The following is an 18,705-nucleotide window of genomic DNA, read 5'->3' as shown; positions in this document are numbered from 1 at the left end:
CCTGTGTGCTTGGAACACAGAAGTCTAGCACACGATACTGAAATATGAATACTACAGCAGGGGAACCTGGTATCTTCTCGGTATATATCCAAGCTGCACTTCGTCTCCTGGAGCTAATCCTCTCCCCTCCCACAATCTGATGCTTTGTTTCCCCTTTCCATCATCCCTTTTCACATCCCTTCCCTGCCAGGACATGCAAGAGAAATAGAGAGGCCCAAGTCATCCACCCCCTAGCAAACACAAGCCAGAATAAGTATCTGTACCTTTGTTCAATTTTAAGGACCAGATCTAGCCAGGGAGGATGTATCTAATAACCTAACCAGCAGGGACAGAAAGTTTCTTGTTGTTCCCTCACTTCCCTCCAAGGCAGTCCTTGCTCCACTGGGAGGAAGCCACTCATGCCTCCACCCCTTGGAGCTCTGTTTTGGTTTACCATTCCCCCCGGGGCTAAGAGGCCCAGAGTTTAGGCTGATAGGCACTTGTCCTTAGACAAAAATGCTGCCCTTCCTGCCCCTCCTTGTCTCCCTCAGGACAGCAGGCAGGTCAGGGAGAGCAGGGACAGGGCATTCAGTAAAACAAAGTGAGGAACGAAGAGCTGTTACCATTTCTGTGGGAAGAGCCCACAGGCCACTGGCACCATGAAGATGAGGCTGGAAGAAAGGAGAAACAAAGTGTCAGGGGCATCTCCCCACAGGCCTACTCACATCCTATCTCTGAGTCCCCCAAAGGAAGGAGGAGATGCCCACTCACCCAGCCTGCCCTCCCCGCCACCCCATGGCTCCTCTCCCTGCAACTCTTCTCTTGGTCTCTCAGTGCCAGGATATTCATTCTGGGATGGGATGGAATCAGCCTCCCTCCACCTCCCACATCCACCTGTTGTCCAAGCAGATGAAGATAACGAAGGCACTGGGAGTATAACTAGCAGCCCTAAAGACCACAAGCACTGAGCAGTGAGGGTTATGACACCTGAGGTCCTGCCCCCACAGCCATGAACACCTGGGCTGGTGGAGACCAGAACAGGGCAGCTTCTCAAACTTCACTGTGCGTGCAAGTAACTCATGGGGCTTGTTAAAAAGCGATGCTGACTCAGGAGGTCTGGGGAAGGGCTTAAGAGCATTTCTAAGGTTCTCAGATGTTTCAGCTCCAGGGTCTTGTCTTACAGGACTTGGGAATCTAACAGACCAAGGTTCATATCCCAGCTTTGCTACTTCCTCGCTGTGTCATATTGGGCGAGTTACCCCTGAGCCAGCAGGGGGAAGACAAGGATACCTACTCTGCAGGGCCTCCGTGGGGATTAAATGAAAAGTGCACATGTGGCACTCAGCTCGTGGGAACCACTCACTCAGTGGTGACTCAGTAAGCAGAGTCACCTCGGAGACTACCGAGGATCTGACCACAACTCCGGCAATTATGGGCTACAGAGCCTTGGGTGAGTGTCTCCATCTCTCTGAGCCCCGGTTTCTTCATTTGTAAAAGGAGATGACGGCCCTATCTATACTTCTAGGGCGGAGGAGATTCAGCGAAATTATAGATGTGAACCATGAGCACAGCAGGGACACACAGGAAACACTCAATACGTGTTGGTTATTCCTGTTATTGTCATTAGCCCCATGGCCTTGTAAAGTGTAACTGACACTAGGACACAGCCAGTCAAGGGCAGGCACCGAAGCACGCCGCCATGGCTTGTGTTTTATTTACTTACTTACTTACTTACTTATTTATTTATTTTTGAGAGAGAGAGAGAGAGAGCGAGCGCGAGAGCGCGCGCATGTGCGCAAGCAGGGGAGGGGCAGAGAAAGAGGGACACACACAGAATCCGAGCTGTCAGTGCAGAGACCAGCGCTGGGCTTGAACTCAGGAACTGTGAGATCATAACCCGAGCCAAAGCCAAGACACTTAACCCACTGAGCCACCCAGGCAGTCCATTTACTTACTTTTCAAATGTTTGTGTATTTGGGGGGCGGGGGGGGAGAGAGTGTGAGCGGGCTAGGACCAGAGAGAGAGGGATTAAGAAAGAATCCCAAGCAGGCTGTGCCGTAATCACAGAGCACAACACAGGGCTCGATCTCACGAACCAGGAAATCATGAGCTGAGTCAAAATCAAGAGACAGACGCTTAACCGACAGAGCCACCCAGGCGCCTATGGTGTTTTCATTTTGTGCGAGGTTGGGACACGTGACGGCCACAGGCTGTCCCATCACTGTTATGTCTCAGCAGGTCTGTGTATTTACTTAATTGATTTATACGGAGATATAGTTGCCATAGAACACGGTGTCCATGTAAGGTGTAGAGCATGTTGACTTGATACAGTGAGACATTGCAATACGCTTACCACCTCAGCATTAGCGGACACCTCTATCACTGTCACAGAATTATCATTTCTTTTTTGTAGTGGGACTGGATTGTGGTCTTCCTCTCTTCTCCAGTCCGAAGGTCAGAGGAGGCCCCAGACAGGAGGGCACCCAAGCACTCTGCTCTCCATGCGGATGTGTGCATAGAGCCCAGCCAGCCTGATGCCTTCAAGAAACATGGGGCGAGAGCTCTCGGTGTGGCCCACATACAGAGCTCAGGCACTATGGAAGTCAGGTAAAAGAGAGCACGTTCTCCAACATGGGTGACACAAGAAGACAGTGCTTGGGTGACCCAGCTGCCACAGAACCCACAACGAGAAAACGCGTTACTCACAAGCACCCCGACAGCAGAACTTGCAACGGGGCATGCAGGACCTTGACTTTCTGGACAAAAAAAAAATAAACAAAGAGAAAGATCCACGTAAGATTCACGGATCTTAATGTGAAACCCACGCCTGCCCTACCCCTGCTCAGTCAGCCAGAAACCTACAGGAATGAAACGCCTAGCCGTGAAGGAGGGAGAACGGGGTTCCTCTTGCTGTCTACGGACAAGGTCAAGCAACCAGCTATGGCATCTAAAGCGGGCAGCCAGCGGGGACTGGTATGGGCCCTCCCTGAAGGAGGTAAGGCCAGCAGCTAGAGGGAAGGACGAGGATCAGGTGCTCCTAAGTATGGCTGGGGGGCTCTGGGCAGAGAAGATGCAAAAGGGAACCCCACTCACCTTCATGAAACGCAGCTTCTCCAGCCTTTCCATGATGACTGGCAGCAAGACTGCAAGAGACCAGGGAGAATCTCGGGGGAAGGCCATAAGACTCTCTCCAAGACCCCTTCCCAAAGTCAGGTGATTCCCTCCACCTCCCCTGACGTTCCTGAAAATACTTGAAGACTGTGTAGGTGCAGCCACCCCCAAGCTGTCCCCTAAGTCCTAGGAGAAGGGTGCTTCCCAAACTTCTCCACTTGCACACCTGTGACAGGACATGTACCGCAGGCCCCAAGCATCCTTCTCAAAACTTAAATCTTTGAAGGCTCACGCAAACAAATCTCCTATCCTACTCTGTAACATGCCTCTGCTAAAAGCAAAACCAGGGGAAGGGATTTATTTTCTTTACCACTGTCTTCCTGGCACCCCACACTGTGCCCAGCACATTGAAGGTACTTGAGGAGTATCTGTGGAATGAAAAGAACTTTCTTCCCCACATCTCTGACTGATGTTCTGGGAACTACAGTGTGGTCTCCCGTGGGCTTCTGCACTCCAGCACTATGTAGGAGTAAGGTATACAGCACGTGGATCTGATAGATTTATACAATGTAATACGGTCACCAGCATAGCCTTAGTTGCAATTTCTACCACATCCCAGAACTATCACTTGTTTTTTGAGAAGCATGGCTATAGAAGCTGGGGCCCCACCTCCCACCCAAAAGCTGAGTGTGGTTGAGGCCTCCATCACGTGTTCCAGGGTCCCCCAGGACAGGAGGACTTCTTTAACTTACTCATGCCAGGGGCTGCCATGGTGATCCGAGAAATGACCACTTGGGTGATGCCTATGGCCGCAGCTCTCTGAGGGCAGAAAAGAGCAAGTTGTCAGGCATGACCTCATCCAGTATCCGTGGACTGCACCAGCAGGCTGGGTCAAGGGTCAGGATCAGGTCTGAGTTGGTAAAGGGGAAGGGATGGATCTGTCAGGGGCTGTATCCTCACCCAGCCCTCTCTCACCTAGCTAGACTTTTATGGCTTCAGGACCAGAAATGATGGAGAAAGGACATGACAAGCTTGTTCTGAACAAGAAATGTATGGAAATCAAGGGGAAGGAGGACGGAGTCAGGGGGACCCTGCAACAGAACCCGGGCCGGCTCTGACCACGAACAACAAAACAGGGTATAAGAGAATTCCCTCCTCCCACTCCAAAGGGATGCCTCTGCTCACCCGGGAATGACCAATCTCACTGTGATTTCCGTCCTTCACGCAGATGCCCTGGATGAGTTCCCTAAACACAGACAGGAGCTGCTGAACGTGGGAAGGGTGTGCTGGAAGCTCGCCAGCAATGTGACACAGCAGGTAACCAAGGCCAGCACACTCAAGCTCCAGGAAGCCACCTCCTACAGTCTGGCCCTTTGATCTTCCTTCTGTATTCCAGTGAGTGACATCTTGGAAGTGATCTAGGGCGGTGGCTAAGAGAGCTAGGCTGGGGCTCAGACTGCCTAGGTTGGATCCTGAAAATGCTGAGTAAGTCTTTGATCTTGAGCAGGTTCCCAAATCCTTCTAAAGACTCAGTTATCCTCATCTGCAAAATGGGGATAATCCTGGCACTCGCTTCATAGGAATGGTGAGGATTAAATGGGACCAATGCCTGCAAAGTACTTAATCCGGCACCTGACAGAGTGACTGCTCCATAAATAGTGGCTGCACTGGCTATTATTCTCTGGCCAGTTCTCGACAGCACTCGACCCCAGACCAGATAGGTGGCTGGGGCTCATTCATTTGTTGGGAAGGAGCACCTGGATAGAGGAGGGAAAGAGAGGAACAATGTGTACGCGTGACTCTTCCCGTCGTGGACTCTTTCCACAAGCGCTATCGTGCTGAATTCCCGCTTGCTAGCAGTCCCAAGAAAACAGGGCTAGTAGAGACTGGTGATGGTGATGAAGGCCGTGACGGTAACGGCAGCAATAATCGCTAATGCTTAGGTAGCACTTGATCCCTTCCAAGAGCTACTGTGAGTGCTTTATGTATATTACGTCATTAAGTTTTACAACAGAGGAACATCTATGCTTTCTCGAGTCAGAAAACAACTACAAGACACACGGATTTCTCCTTTAACCTTGCCTGCTGCAAAGCTTAGAGCTGGGTGCCTGGAAAACATCTGTCTACTCCTCTGGCTTCTTTCAAAGCTTCTTGGCTCTGTTCTATCTTTGGACGCCTCGCTTTGCTACATTTCGTTCTGTAAGCCATGCCCAGGGCTTTGGAAGTAGGCAGAGATCACAACTTAAATTGCAGTTGCAGTTGAAAGGACACGATCTCGTACAAACCTCCAGAGTCCACCCTACCCCCGCCCTCATCCCACACGATCCAAAAAATGACTCCCACAACATTCAACACAGACTAAACCTAAGTCACCTGCCACTCCTGTGGCCATCACTGTTGGAGCAGCCCGGCAGCCCTCCCCACACCCACCTCAGCCCCCAAAGCCACCCACTGCCTTGGTTTCCTGCCCTGGCCCCACTAACCTTAGGGTTTGCAGGGAGGCAAAGGGAGCCCCATACTCACTGCTGTCGCATCATTGGGATGTTGACACAGTTAGCAGCAGCCACAGCGGCAAAGGGCACCCAGCGGCCCACCAGGGGTGGAGCTCTCTGTTGGGGGAAGGAACAATAAGGACTATAAACCAAGAAATGAGACCTTGCTTCTGCCACTCATCCAGACATTTGGTCTAGGAACCCAAATTCCCTCAAAGACCCAAGAAAGACCAACCTGGGGTTAGCTCGGTTACCTCTCCCACTGGTTGGCTTTGCTCTGGGCCATACCCCACTCACCCAGACAAGGGTACTGCCAGGCCTGGGCAAAGTTTTCCCTAGGACTTTGCTGCCCCCTAGTGGCCACCATGCCCACAGCCGCCCCAGACCATACCTTTGTCAACATGTTCATGCCCACAGCAGTGGCCACCGCGGTGGTTGTGGCTGTGATGTAGGAAAGGGCCATCTGCCTAGTGGAGGAAAGACATGCTTGGGAGTGGGAAGCCCTGCCGGCTGAGGGCAAGACCAAGACTTCATTGAGAAAGTCTGGACACGAGGCTTCATGCCTGAGAAGCTCATGTGAACTATCCCCCATCCTGTCTTATGACATGCCCCCCTAAACACACACAACGCTCCAGCCCCCTGGGCCACCTTCAGTACTTTAAGCAAAGGGCAAACTCATTTCTGCTTCAGAACCCTTGCATGCTGTCGCTCCCTATATGGGGAATTCTTCTGTCGGCTCCACATTGCTAAATCCTTATCCTTCAAAAATCCGCAGAAATACGGGCCCCACAGAAAAGACTTCCCCCAACCAGCCCATCTACACAGATGCCCCTCTGCTGTTTGTTATCTTGTCACCTGTTTATTTCCTTAATGGCAGCAGTTACAATCTAAGATTATCGTGCTTGCTTCCTTACAAGTCCTTAAATTCCATAAGAGCAGGGACCTTAGAACCATGCCTGGCACTTAACACCTACCCAAGAAATATTTGAGAATGAATGAATGAATGAACTTTGAACTAGTCTAGGAAGATACTCTCCTAGTCAGCCTCAGAAAATACTTGCAAACCGTAAAAAGAGGGACTTGGTCACCTGCCCAGAATAAGCCCCGCCTGGAGAAGATAACCCGAGAACCCTTTAGAAGGGCTGTTCCCCTCACGAGGACAGCTACCTGCTCCTGACCCACGTGGACAGCCTGGGGTTCAAGTCTCCTACCTGACCGATGTAGGGGAAGCTGCATTCCTGTTGGTATAGTTGACTAAGGCATTGAAGGACTGGTTCACCCACTGCCAGAAGATCACAGCCGGCATCGTCCTACCATAAGGAAGGCCCAGAGACGCAGAGGGGAGTCAATGCAAGGCTTGGTGTATACCCCAGATTACCTGCTGTTCCCCAAACTTCCCATGCTGTTTCATGCACCTGGGCTTTTGCACAGGCTAGTTCCTCTGCCTGGAACACACACACACACACACACACACACACACACACACACACACCCCTTTCATACATGGCTAAATCTTGCTTTGTTGAGACATCACTTCTTCAAAACCTTCCTGACCCTTCCCCGGCCCTTCCTGGAACAATGAGTCATTCTATGCTCCCCGTTCTCACAACCCCATGTTCTCCCCACAACCTATTAGCAAGTTGACCTATAACTGTTTACTTGTTGGCTTCCTCAACAAAACTGGAGAAGCTCTTTAAGGACAGGGGCTAAAGTTTTTATATGCCTAACACCTGGCCCAAGGCCTGGCTCAGTAACTGGACAAATGGATACATGGGGGAGAAGGGGCAGAAAGAAGAGGGGAAAGGAGAGGAGTGAAATATCCAGCAGCTACAGAGAAAGTTTATTCTCTCCTATAGGTCTTCCTAATTTGGGAGTGGGGAGGAGGGGTGGGGGGGTCACCTTCCTATATTTTTTGCTGGGACATTACGTTATAAAGATACGTTAATATTTCATTGTTGAATAAGTACTTTCTAAAGAGGGAAGTAGGATGGCTGATTCGTCGAGAGTTCTAGAGAGGCACCCGTATTTCCTGGCTGTGTGTGGACTTGCACAAGTTACGTCACCTCTCTAGAACCTCCGTTCTTCATCTATACAGCACCTCTCTGTAGAGCTGATGAGAAGATTAAGTGAGGTAACATACGCAAAGAATTTCACACAGTGCCTGGTATTTGGTAAGGGGTCAATAAAGATGGCTGTGATTGTCATCATAATATGGCTCCCTGCCTAGCAGATCCAAGTGGCCACACTGCCCACCACCTTGCTCCCAGGGTCCACCTGTAGAACTGGAGCATGAAGCCCGTGATGATCATGCCACCAGGGACCTGGAAGGACATCCGCCCGATGACATTCATCTTGTCCCCGGTGTCAGGATGGAAGGCTGAGTCGTACAGCTTCTTGGCATACAGCAGCTGCTCCACTTGGGTGCCTGGGGGCACAACACCCATCCTGCCACCCAAGGATAATGGACACAGTTACCTCTCAGGCCCCTTGCCCCAGGTCATCCTGCTCCCCCCTTCCTGAGAGCTCTGCCTATTCCCATATCTTTAGTTTCTACCTTCTCCACAGGGATCCATCAGTGTTGCCCCAGTGCCTCCAGCCCCCTCCCCCCTAGCTGCTCACCTGCTCTTCTCCACCATCACCTTGGCCCAGTCCAGCTCCCGCTCCGGTACCAGGACAGTGCGAGGGTCTGTGATATTGAAGAAGTGCTTCACCCGCCCCAGGAAAGTGCACTGGTCCCAACGGGGAGCATCAATGTTAAAGCCAGACAGATCAGCCTCCATCTTGTTCACACACAAAACTGGGGACTTAAGGAACAGAGAGGGGAAATGAGGATTGTCCCCCAAACTACAGTCTGCCCCGGAGGCCCTGAACCCTCCCGCAGTTGTAGAACGCCTGCTTTCACCCACCACTAGCATCGTTTGACTAAGTTTGGGCAGGCCCCAGTGAACGGTCCCAGACTGAGAAACCGACACTAATATGTGTTTCCTGAGTGCCTGCTGGTAGCCAGCCCTGTGCTTGACCATACTGTGGGAGACACTGGAAAAAAGGGCAACACCGTGCCTATCCTTGGGGAGCTGAGTGTTACTGGGGAACAAGAGCCCACCCATGGAACAGGATATAATATATATGCAACAGTACGTACAGGAGATGAGAGAAAGCAGAGATGGGGGAGCAAAGTAAGAAAAGGGGGCTTCCCAGAAGAGCTGGAATGTGCACCCCAGAAGACAGATTGATCTGGGGCGCCTGGATGGCTCAGTTGGTTAAGCATCCGACTTCGGCTCAGGTGATGATCTTGTGGTTCGTGAGTTTGAGCTCCGCATAGGGCTCTGTGCTGACGGCTCAGAGCCTGGAGACTGCTTTGGATTCTGTGTCTCCCTCTCTCTCTGCCCTCACCTGCTGGCGCTCTGTCTCTTTCTCTCTCTCAAAAATAAATACAAGTATTAAAATTTTAAAGAAGAAGAAGAAGAAGAAGGTAGATTGATCTGAAAGAGGCCTAAAGCATGGATCACATTCAAGGTAGAAACAATTACAGACAAAGGGGAAAATGAACATGTGGCATGATCACTCTCATCACTTCTGTGTACGTGTGTGGTGCATGCTGGTCCTGTAAGAGGTCTCAGGCCATGGCTCTGACTGAGGTAATGCACCTGCCCTCAAGGAGTTACAGAATGGGAGGTAAAAGACAAGTAAAGCCACAAGGACAGCAGTGTGAACAATGCTGTGGACACTGAGGGCAATGGAAAACCAGAGAAGAAGCATCTAAAATTGAGACGACCTTATCTCTCAGTTTTCCTGGGATTATTGTCCTGGGGCAATTGTTAATAGCATCCCCTTCCACTCTCAAAAGTGTCCTGTTTGGGGTAGTAAATTATATGATCACTTTATCTAAAATGGACGAGGGATACGGCGCCTGTGTGCCTCAGTCGGTTAAGGTCCAACTCTTGGGCTTCCACTCAGGTCACGATCTCGTGGTTCTTGAGTTCAAGCTCCACATCAGGCTCTGCACTGACATTTCAGAGCCTGCTTGGGATTCTCTCTCTTTCCCTCTCTCTGCCTCTCCCCCACTTGCACTCTCTCTCTCTCAAAATGAATAAATAAACTTTAAAAAACAAATAAAACAGATGAGGGATTCTGAACATGCTTTGCGAAAACAAGAAATAATGTTTTGAAGGATGGGTAGAAGATAGAGGAGAGGTGTCCCAGGCAAAAAGAACAGCCAGCGTTGACCGCACACAGGGCATGTGGGGACCAGATGATATTTATCACAGCTAACACTTACTGAACTTTGACTCTACGCTAGACACTTTGCTTGGTGCTTGACATGCATTTTCTGAATTTATCTTCACAATAACCCTATAAAATAAATACCCTTTAATCTAACCCCATGTTAAGGATGAGAAAACTAGGGCACAGATAAGCAACTTTGCCAAGTCACACAAGTATTAGCCAGTGGCAGAGCCAGGATTTTAACTCAGCCTGATTTACTTTAGAACTCTGCTTCGGATTCTGTGTCTCCCCCTCTCCCTGCCCCTCCCTGACTTGCGCGCACGCATACGCCCTCTCTCTCTTTCTCAAAAATAAAAATTTAAAAAACATTAAAATTAAAAAAAAAAAAAGGAATTTAAATAACTATGACTGATATGCTAAGGGCTCCAATGGGAAAGTGGACAACATGCAAAGAACAGATGGACAATGTAAGCAAAGGAATGGAAACTCTAAGAAAGAATCAAAAGGAAATGTTACAAATCAGAATCCAAAGCGGGCTCCAGGCTCCAAACTGTCACCACAGGGTCCAAAGCAGGGCTTGAACTCACGAATCACGAGATCATGATCTGAACCAAAGTCAGATGCTTAATTGATTGAGCCACCCAGGCGCCCCACCTTTTTATTTTTAAAAGATTTTAAGTGATCTCCACACCCAACGTGGGGCTCAAACTCACAACCCTGAGATCAAGAGTTGCATGGTCTACCAACAAAGCAAGCCAAGCACCCCATTTAATATGGTGAGTGTCAAACTCCTTTTATTTTTAATATATACTTTTTAATTTATGTATTTATTTTGAGAAGGAGAGCATATGGGAGGGGAAGAGAGAAAAAGAACCCCAAGCATGCTCTGTGCTGTCAGTGCGGAGCCTGACGCAGGGCTCAAACTCACGAACCATGAGATCATGACCTGAACCAAAATCAAGAATTGGATGCTTAACCAACTGAGCGAAGGGGCCCCCGCCCCTCTTTTTGTTTTAAAAAGTAGGCTCCATGCCCAATGTGGGGTTTGAACTCATGACTGGGAGACTGAGAGTCACATGCTCTACTGACTGTACTAGCCAGGCACCCCTGAGAACTCCTTTCATAAGCTCATTGGTACCTTGGACATGGCCAAGGAAAGAATCAGTGAGCTTAAATATGTGTCAGTAGAAAACTCCCCAACTGAAAAGTAGAGAAAAAGTAAAATGAAAAAACCAGAACAGAAAATCCAAGAACGCTGGGGCAATTACATAAGGTGTAACATACATGTAATGGGAATGCAGAAGATGAAGAGGAGAGGGAACAGAAGAAATATTTGCAGCAATAATGACTGAGAATTTTCCAAAATGAATTACAGACATCAAACCACAAGTCCAAGAGGCTCAGAAAACACCAAGAAGGATAACTACCAAAAAATCTACACCTAAGGGTGCTTGGCTGGCTCAGTCAATGGAGCATATGACTCTTGATTTCGGGGTGGTGGGTTCAAGCCCCATATTGGGTGTAGATTACTTAGAAATAAATCTTTTTTAAAAATCTAGGGGCACCTGGGTGGCTCAGTCAGTTAAACATCTGACTCTTAGTTTCCGCTCTGGTCATGATCTTGAGGTTTCTGAGTTAAAGCCCTGTGTTGGGCTCTGTGCTGACAGTGCAGAACCTGCTTGGGACTCTCTCTCTCTCTCTCTCTCTCTCTCTCCTCTCTCTCCTTTCTCTGCCCCTCCCCCACTTGCATGCTCTGTCTCTCTCAAAATAAATAAATAAACTTTAAAAAAAAAAAAAGAGGGACACCTGGGTAGCTCAGTCAGTTGAGTGTCTGACTTCAGCTCAGATCATGATCTCACAGTTCATGAGTTCGAGCCCGCGTTGGGCTCTGTGCTGACAGCTCAGAGCCTGGAGCCTGCTTCAGATTCTGTGCATCCCCGTCTCTCTGCCCCTCCCCTGCTCATGCTCATGCTCTATCTGTCTGTCTGTCTCTCAATAATAAATAAACGTTAAAAAAAATAAGATTAAAAAAAATCTTAAAAAAAAAAAATCTAGGTGAGCCTGGGTGGCTCAGTCACTTAGGCGTCTGACTCTGGATTTCAGCTTAGGTCATGAACTCGAAGTTCGCGGAGTTTGAGCCCTACATCAGCCCCTGCACTGAAAGCACAGAGCATGCTTGGGACTCTCTCTCTCTCTCTCTCTCTCTCTCTCTCTGTCCTTCCCCCTTCTCTCTCTCTCCCTCCCTCTCAAAAATAAATAAACTTTGAAGAAAAAAAAACAAAACTACACCTAGATAGGAATACAAACTGTTATAGCCACTATGGAAAACAGTATGGAAGTTCCTCAAAAAATTAAAAATAGAATTACCATATGACCCAGAAATTCCACTACTGGGTATTTACTCAGAGAATATAGAAACACTAATTTGAGAAGATATGTGCACCCCTATGTTTATTACAGCATTATTTACAATAGCCAAATTACGGAAGCAGCCCAAGTATCCATGGATAGATGAATGGATAAAAAAAAAAAAGATGTGGTATATGTGTACAATGGAATATTACTCAGCCATAAAAAAAAAAATGAAATCTTGACATTTGCAACAACATGGATGGACCTACAGAGTATTATGCTAAGTGAAATAAGTCGGAGAAAAACAATACCATACGTCTCCACTTATATGTGGAATTTAAAAACAAAACAAATGAACAAAGAAAAAAGATAACAAAAAAACAGACTCTTAACTATAGAGAACAAACTGATGGTTACCAGAGCAGAGGTGGGTAGAAGAATGGATGGAACAGGTAAGTGGATTAAGAGTACACTTACCATGGGGCACCTGCGTGGCTCGGTTGGTTAAGTGGCCGACTCTTGATTTCGGCTTAGGTCATGATCTCACAGTCATGAGTTCAAGCCCCTAATTGGGCTTTGCACTCACAGTGTGGAGCCTGCTTCAGATCCTCTGTCTCCGTCTTTCTGCCTCTACCCTGCTCATGCTCACTCACTCTCTCTCTCCCAAAAATAAACATTAAAAAAAGTACACTTATGATGAGTACTGAGTAATACATTGTACACCTGAAACTAATATAACACTGTATGTTAACTATACTCGGATTAAAATTAAAAAAAAAAAAAAACTACACCTAGTCACATTATATTTCAAATTGCAGAAAATCAAGACAAAGAAAGTCAAGGAAGAAGTCTGAGGTAGGGAAAAGAAAACACCTTACCTACAGAAGAACAAAGAACTATATTGGATTTCTCCTCAGGTACCATGCAAGCAAGGAAAGTAGAGTGAAATATTTAAAGCACTGAAAGAAAAAAAAACCCCACCAACCTGGAATTCTACACCAGCAAAATTATCCTTTAAAGTGAAGGAGAAATATGGGCTTTCCCAGAAAACAAAATTGAGGGAATTTATCACCAATAGACCTGCCTTGCAAGATATGAGAAGTTCTTCAGAGAGAAAAAAAAAAAATGATACAGGTCATAAATTCAGACCTACATAAAGGAGTGTCAGAAGGAATAAATGAAGGCAAAATAAATTCTTTTTCTTTTTTTTTTGTTTTGTTTAAGTAATAGCTACACCCGATGTGGGGCTCAAACTTACAACCCTGCGATCCAGAGTCACATGCTCTACCAGCTAAGCCAGCCAGGCACCCCTTTATTTTTCTTATTCTACTTGTTAACAGTTAACAGATAACAGTTTGTTCAAAATAAGAGCGGCAACAATGTATTCGATGATTACAGCTTATGGATACTCCACATGAATAGCAGCAGTGCTGTAACAGAAGGGAGTAGCTAGGAACACTTGCATAAGTTACTGGCACTACGGTCGAGGCGGTTTAGTGTTATTTGAAAGTGGACTTGGCGGGGGGGCCTGGGTGGCTCAGTTGGTTAAGCGTCCGACTTCGGCTCAGGTCATGATCTCACGGTCCGTGAGTTCCAGCCCCGCGTCAGGCTCTGTGCTGACAGCTCGGAGCCTGGAGCCTGCTTCGGATTCTGTGTCTCCCTCTCTCTGACCCTCCCCCGTTCATGCTCTGTCTCTCTCTGTCTCAAAAATAAATAAACGTTAAAAAAAAAAATTAAAAAAAAAAAAATGAAAGTGGACTTGGATTAGCTGTAAATGTACATGGCAAACTCTAGGGAACCACTAACATTTTTTTTTCAAAGGAAGTAAAATTGATACGCTAAGGAAAGAAAATGACGTTATATAAAAAAGCTAAGGCTTGTAGGGCACCTGGCTGGCTCAGTTGGTAGAATGTGTGACTCTTGATCTCAAGGTTGTGAGTTCAAGCCCCACATTGGGTGTAGAGATGACCTAAAAATAAAATATCTTTTTAAAGTTTATTTATTTATTTTAAGAGAGAGAGATAAAGAAAGGGAGAGAGAGCATGAGCGAGGGAGAGGCAGAGAGAGAGGGAAAGACAGAATCCCAAGCAGGCTCCACACCATCAGCACGGAGCCCAATGCAGGGCTCCAACCCATGAATTGTTGAGATCATGACCTGAGCCGAGATCAAGAGTAGGATGCTTAACCTGCTGAGCCATCCAGGCATCCCAAAAATCTTTTTTTCTTTTTTTAAAAACAGCTTTTGAATTTTTGCCTGAGAAATTTCAGGAAGCCATTACAAGATTTTAAGCAGAGTGACAAGATCAGATGTGTCATTTAGAAAGATAACCCTGTTCCCCACCTGTGTTCTGTCTCTCTCTGTCTCTCAAAAATAAATAAATGTTAAAAAAAATTAGGGGTGCCTGCGTGGCTCAGTCGGTTAAGCATCCAACTTTAGCTCAGGTCATGATCTCACGGTTCACGGGCTCAAGCCCCGCATCAGGTTCTGCACTGACAGCTCCGAGCCTGGACCCTGCTTTGGATTCTGTGTCTCCTTCTCTCTCTGCCCCTCCCCCGCTTGTGCGCTCTCAAAAATAAATGTTAAAAGAAAGAAAACTCTGGGCAATGACATGAAAATAAACTCAGTGCGGTAGGACTTCACAGGATACAAAGAGACCAGCTGAAAGGGAACTTCAATGATCCAGGCAAGAAGACGTGGAGCTCATATGAAACCAGATGCACAGGAACAGAGAGGAGGGACCCAAAGGACAGAAACTTTTAAAGCAGCAGAAGCTTGGGATTTGCTGAATGACTGGCTACAGGAGAAATAGTCTATTAGTCAGGGTTCGAGCACAGGTGCAGAATCAATAGGATACATATATCCTTTATATATACTCACCTAATATTGATAAATATATAAAGATGGGTTTAGTATGAGGAATTAGCAAACTGGCTTATGTAATTGTGGGAATTCTGCTAGGCAAGCCTGAAGCCAGCAGCTGCAAGCAGTTACCAAGGGATGATCCTGGGAGGGAAGGAGAGCAATGGAGGCCCAGCTATGGCTGCAGTTTGTGACCCCAGGGGATGCCTAGCCCTCTTTTAAAGGGATTCCATCTGATTAAATCAGGCCACCCAGGATAATCTCCCTTTAGATTAACTCAAAGCTAACCAATTAGGACTTTAATTACATTTGCAAAATCCCTTCACCACAGCACCCAAATTCATGTTTGATCGAATTACTGGGAGGTGTGTGCGCTACAAAATAGCTGTTTCTCCCTCCCAGCTCACTCTAAACTGGAAGCATACCAGAGAGGGGGACTGGGGGGTGGGGGGTGGGGAGGGTGTTTGACCTAGATAAATTGACACAAGTATCCAGAGTGATATACAGGATTTCTGACTTGGACCATAATGTGACGAGACAAAGAATATAGAAAAACAGTCTTTAAGAGAAAACAGGGAGAGGCGCCTGGGTGGCTCAGTCCATTAAGCAACCGACGTCAGCTCAGGTCATGATCTCACAGCTCGTGGGTTCGAGCCCTGCATCAGGCTCTGTGCTGACAGCTTGGAGCCTGGAGCCTGCTTTGGATTCCATGTCTCCCTCTCTCTCTGCCCCTCCCCTGCTCATGCTCTGTCTCAAAAATAAATAAAAACATTAAAAAAAAATTTTTTTTTAAAAAGACAAAACAGGTAGTTGGATTTTCCATGTGTTGAGTTCCAAGTACCATGAGACTTTCTTAAATGCAGTAGGCTGCCACCTGTCTCAGGTCCTTTACAAATGCCATTCCCTGCCCAGAATACTCTTCCTTCCCCTCTTCACTAACACCTACCCATCCTTTTTTTTTTTTTTTTTTTTTTTAAGGAATAATTTTCAGATTTAACTCTCTATCTTCTACGACTAGGTCTTTTATTTTTCCTTGAAAAACACACCTTGGGGCGCCTGGGTGGCTCAGTCAGTTAAGTGTCTGACTTAAGCTCAGGTCATGATCTCACAGTTTGTGAGTTCGAGCCCCACATTGGGCTCTACGCTGACAGTGCAGAGCCTGCTTGGGATTCTCTCTCTCCCTCTCTCTGCCTCTGCCCCTGTCCCTCCCTCCCTCTCTCTCAAAATAAATAAACTTAGGGAAAAAAAAGAAAACCATCACCTTAACTGAGGATTTTCTATATACGTTACATAACAAGTTCATTGGCACAGTTTGAGCAAGATTTAAAGTCATCTCGAGTTATACATTCACCAAACTCCAAAAGCACTCACAAAATTAAGCAAACAAAGCCAGTATTGACAGTATTAGGGAAAGGAAACATATTGCTGGTGGAAGCCATAGGACTAGTTAAAAATAAATGTTTTATATTAAGTAGAGGTAAAACAAAAGAATTCTACCCAAGACTCCCACCCCAATAAAGACCCATGCACCCCTATAGCTTCCAGGGAAGGCACAGCAGAGCCAGCTCAGAATAAATAGCAGCCTGAAAAGCAGATGTATTAGCACATAACTTCAAGGGTCCACCCTCTCCCTCAAAAAGTAGCCTTTTGCTCTCCAGGACAGTCCAGAGTTACTTGCAAGGAAGCACCTACTCATCCTTTAGATCTTGGCTTAAACCTTTCCTCAGGGAATCCTTTGAAGGACCCTTACCACTTCTATCCTGGCAACTAGATGAGGCGCTCTGTGTAAGCCCTCTTGGCTCTGTGCTCTTTCTTCAGAGCCATACCAGTTTGCCTTAACACTCTGTGGTTTCAGTTTTTAAATTTTTTTTAAGTTTATTTATGGGGGGGGGGGGGCAGAAAGAGAGGAGAGGGAGAGGGAGAGGGAGAGGGAGAGGGAGAGGGAGAGGGAGAGGGAGAAGGAGAGGGAGAGAGAGAGGGAGAGGGAGAGGGAGAGAGAGAGGGAGAGGGAGAGGGAGAGAGAGAGGGAGAGGGAGAGGGAGAGAGAGAGAGAGAGAGAGAGAGAGAATCCCAAGCAAGCTCCAGGCTATCAGTGCAGAGCCGGACTCGGGGCATGGGGCTCCAACTCTCTAACCATGAGACCATGACCTGAGCCAAAATCAAGAGTCAGACACTCAACCAAATGAGCCACCCAGGTGACCCTCTGTGTTATTAATGCCTACCTTCCCCTCTAGGCCATAAGCTCCTTGGAGCCAGGGATTATGTCCATTTTGCTCACTCTGCTACCCTAGCACCTAGTTCAAGAATTCAAGTAAATGCTGAATAAAAGGTCAAGTTTCTCAGCAACTGGGTATTAAGGCTTAAAAGAAAGTACGGAGGTCTGAATTAGCAGTAAAACAATGAGAGGCGCCTGGATGGCTCAGTCAGTTAAGTGTCCAACTCCAGCTCAGGTCATGATCTCACAGCTCGTGAGTTCAAGCCCCGAGTTGGGCTCTGTGCTGACAGCTCAGGGCCTGGGGCCTGCTCTAGATTCTGCATCTCCCTCTCTCTTTGCCCCTCCCCTGCTCATGCTCTGTCTCTCCGTCTGTCTGTCTGTCTCTCTCTCTCTGTCTCAAAAATAAATAAACATTAAAAAAAAAAAGTAAAGTGATGAGTTAGCAGCATCGAGGCAGTTTAAGATAAAGTTTTCCAGGGGCGCCTGGGTGGCTCAGTCGGTTGAGCGTCCGACTTCAGCTCAGGTCACGATCTCACGGTTAGTGAGTTCGAGCCCCGCGTCAGGCTCTGGGCTGATGGCTCAGAGTCTGGAGCCTGCTTCCGATTCTGTGTCTCCCTCTCTCTCTGCCCCTTCCCCATTCATGCTCTGTCTCTCTCTGTCTCAAAAATAAATAAACATTAAAAAAAAAAAATTTTTTTTAAAAAGATAAAGTTTTCCAGTAAGAATGCACAGAACGGGAAGGATAAAGTGCTGAGGACATGCCCTGAAAACCACTACATTTAAGAGGCAAGCCAAAAAAAGGAAGCCCAAATAGATGAGAAAGAACATCCAGAGAGGTAGGAGGCCTGAGTAGCCAACAAATGCAATAAAGGGAGAGATGGCCAATGTTTAGATTTTTTTGTTGGGGTGGGAGAGACTTCACCAAGTTGACATGCTGGGGGTGAGTCGTTTCCTGGGAGAAAGGAGCCAGAAGAGAAGGGGAGACCTAACATGGAGTTTCCATGGTATCCTCACCTGGCCCTGAGGCCACCACTCACCTCTGGAGAAGTGAGAAGCCAGCCAGCCAGTGTCCACTGCCAGACTCCTACCTCTCTCACTCCGCCACAAAGCCCAAGGGAAAGTTCTGGGCTTTGCCCTCTGTGGAAAGGCTGACTTGGCCTCCTGCAGGTTGGTTCAAAGACCAAAGGTATTTCATGCAGTCAGAACTGAACCCAGGAATGCTAGAGAGGCAAGAGTTTACTTTCCCTGACCCTACAGGGGGCTAAAAGGAGTGGCCAACAGATCACACACTGCCTTGGCTTATAGAGCCCCGTGCTGCAGCCCCACTCCCCTGCTGGAGACAGCCCAAAAGAACATGCTACGCTTCCTTCTTCACACCACACACACACACACACACACACACACACACACACACACACAGCCTGTCCTTGGACATCTCTCTCCATCCTCAACCCAACACTAGAAAGTCC

The 18,705-nt window shown here is 47.5% G+C and overlaps 1 protein-coding gene across 9 annotated transcripts in view; it reads right to left on the bottom strand.

Moving 5' to 3' along the window:
* The window catches only part of SFXN2 (sideroflexin 2), a 58,551-nt gene that overhangs the window by 1,387 nt on the left and 38,459 nt on the right, over window positions 1–18,705 (bottom strand). For 8 of the 9 annotated variants that reach the window (XM_019459278.2, XM_053909882.1, XM_019459275.2 and 5 more), the window contains 10 exons: window positions 8,202–8,386; window positions 7,839–8,027; window positions 6,794–6,892; window positions 5,974–6,049; window positions 5,614–5,699; window positions 4,276–4,336; window positions 3,843–3,909; window positions 3,073–3,122; window positions 2,686–2,735; window positions 603–650 (listed from right to left, as the gene is read on the bottom strand). In XM_019459278.2, the coding sequence (XP_019314823.1) occupies window positions 603–650; window positions 2,686–2,735; window positions 3,073–3,122; window positions 3,843–3,909; window positions 4,276–4,336; window positions 5,614–5,699; window positions 5,974–6,049; window positions 6,794–6,892; window positions 7,839–8,027; window positions 8,202–8,362 (887 nt within the window). In that variant the 5' untranslated portion in view covers window positions 8,363–8,386. The remainder of the gene's footprint in view (window positions 1–602; window positions 651–2,685; window positions 2,736–3,072; window positions 3,123–3,842; window positions 3,910–4,275; window positions 4,337–5,613; window positions 5,700–5,973; window positions 6,050–6,793; window positions 6,893–7,838; window positions 8,028–8,201; window positions 8,387–18,705) is intronic. The other variant, XM_053909881.1, reaches the window with a different exon arrangement.

Source organism: Panthera pardus, unplaced genomic scaffold (assembly GCF_024362965.1).
Source record: "Panthera pardus isolate Hobbes unplaced genomic scaffold, ASM2436296v1 HiC_scaffold_22, whole genome shotgun sequence".
NCBI lineage: Eukaryota > Metazoa > Chordata > Mammalia > Carnivora > Felidae > Panthera > Panthera pardus.
The sequence above is the reverse complement of the archived record's forward strand: the minus strand, read 5'-3'. Positions and strand labels throughout refer to the sequence as shown.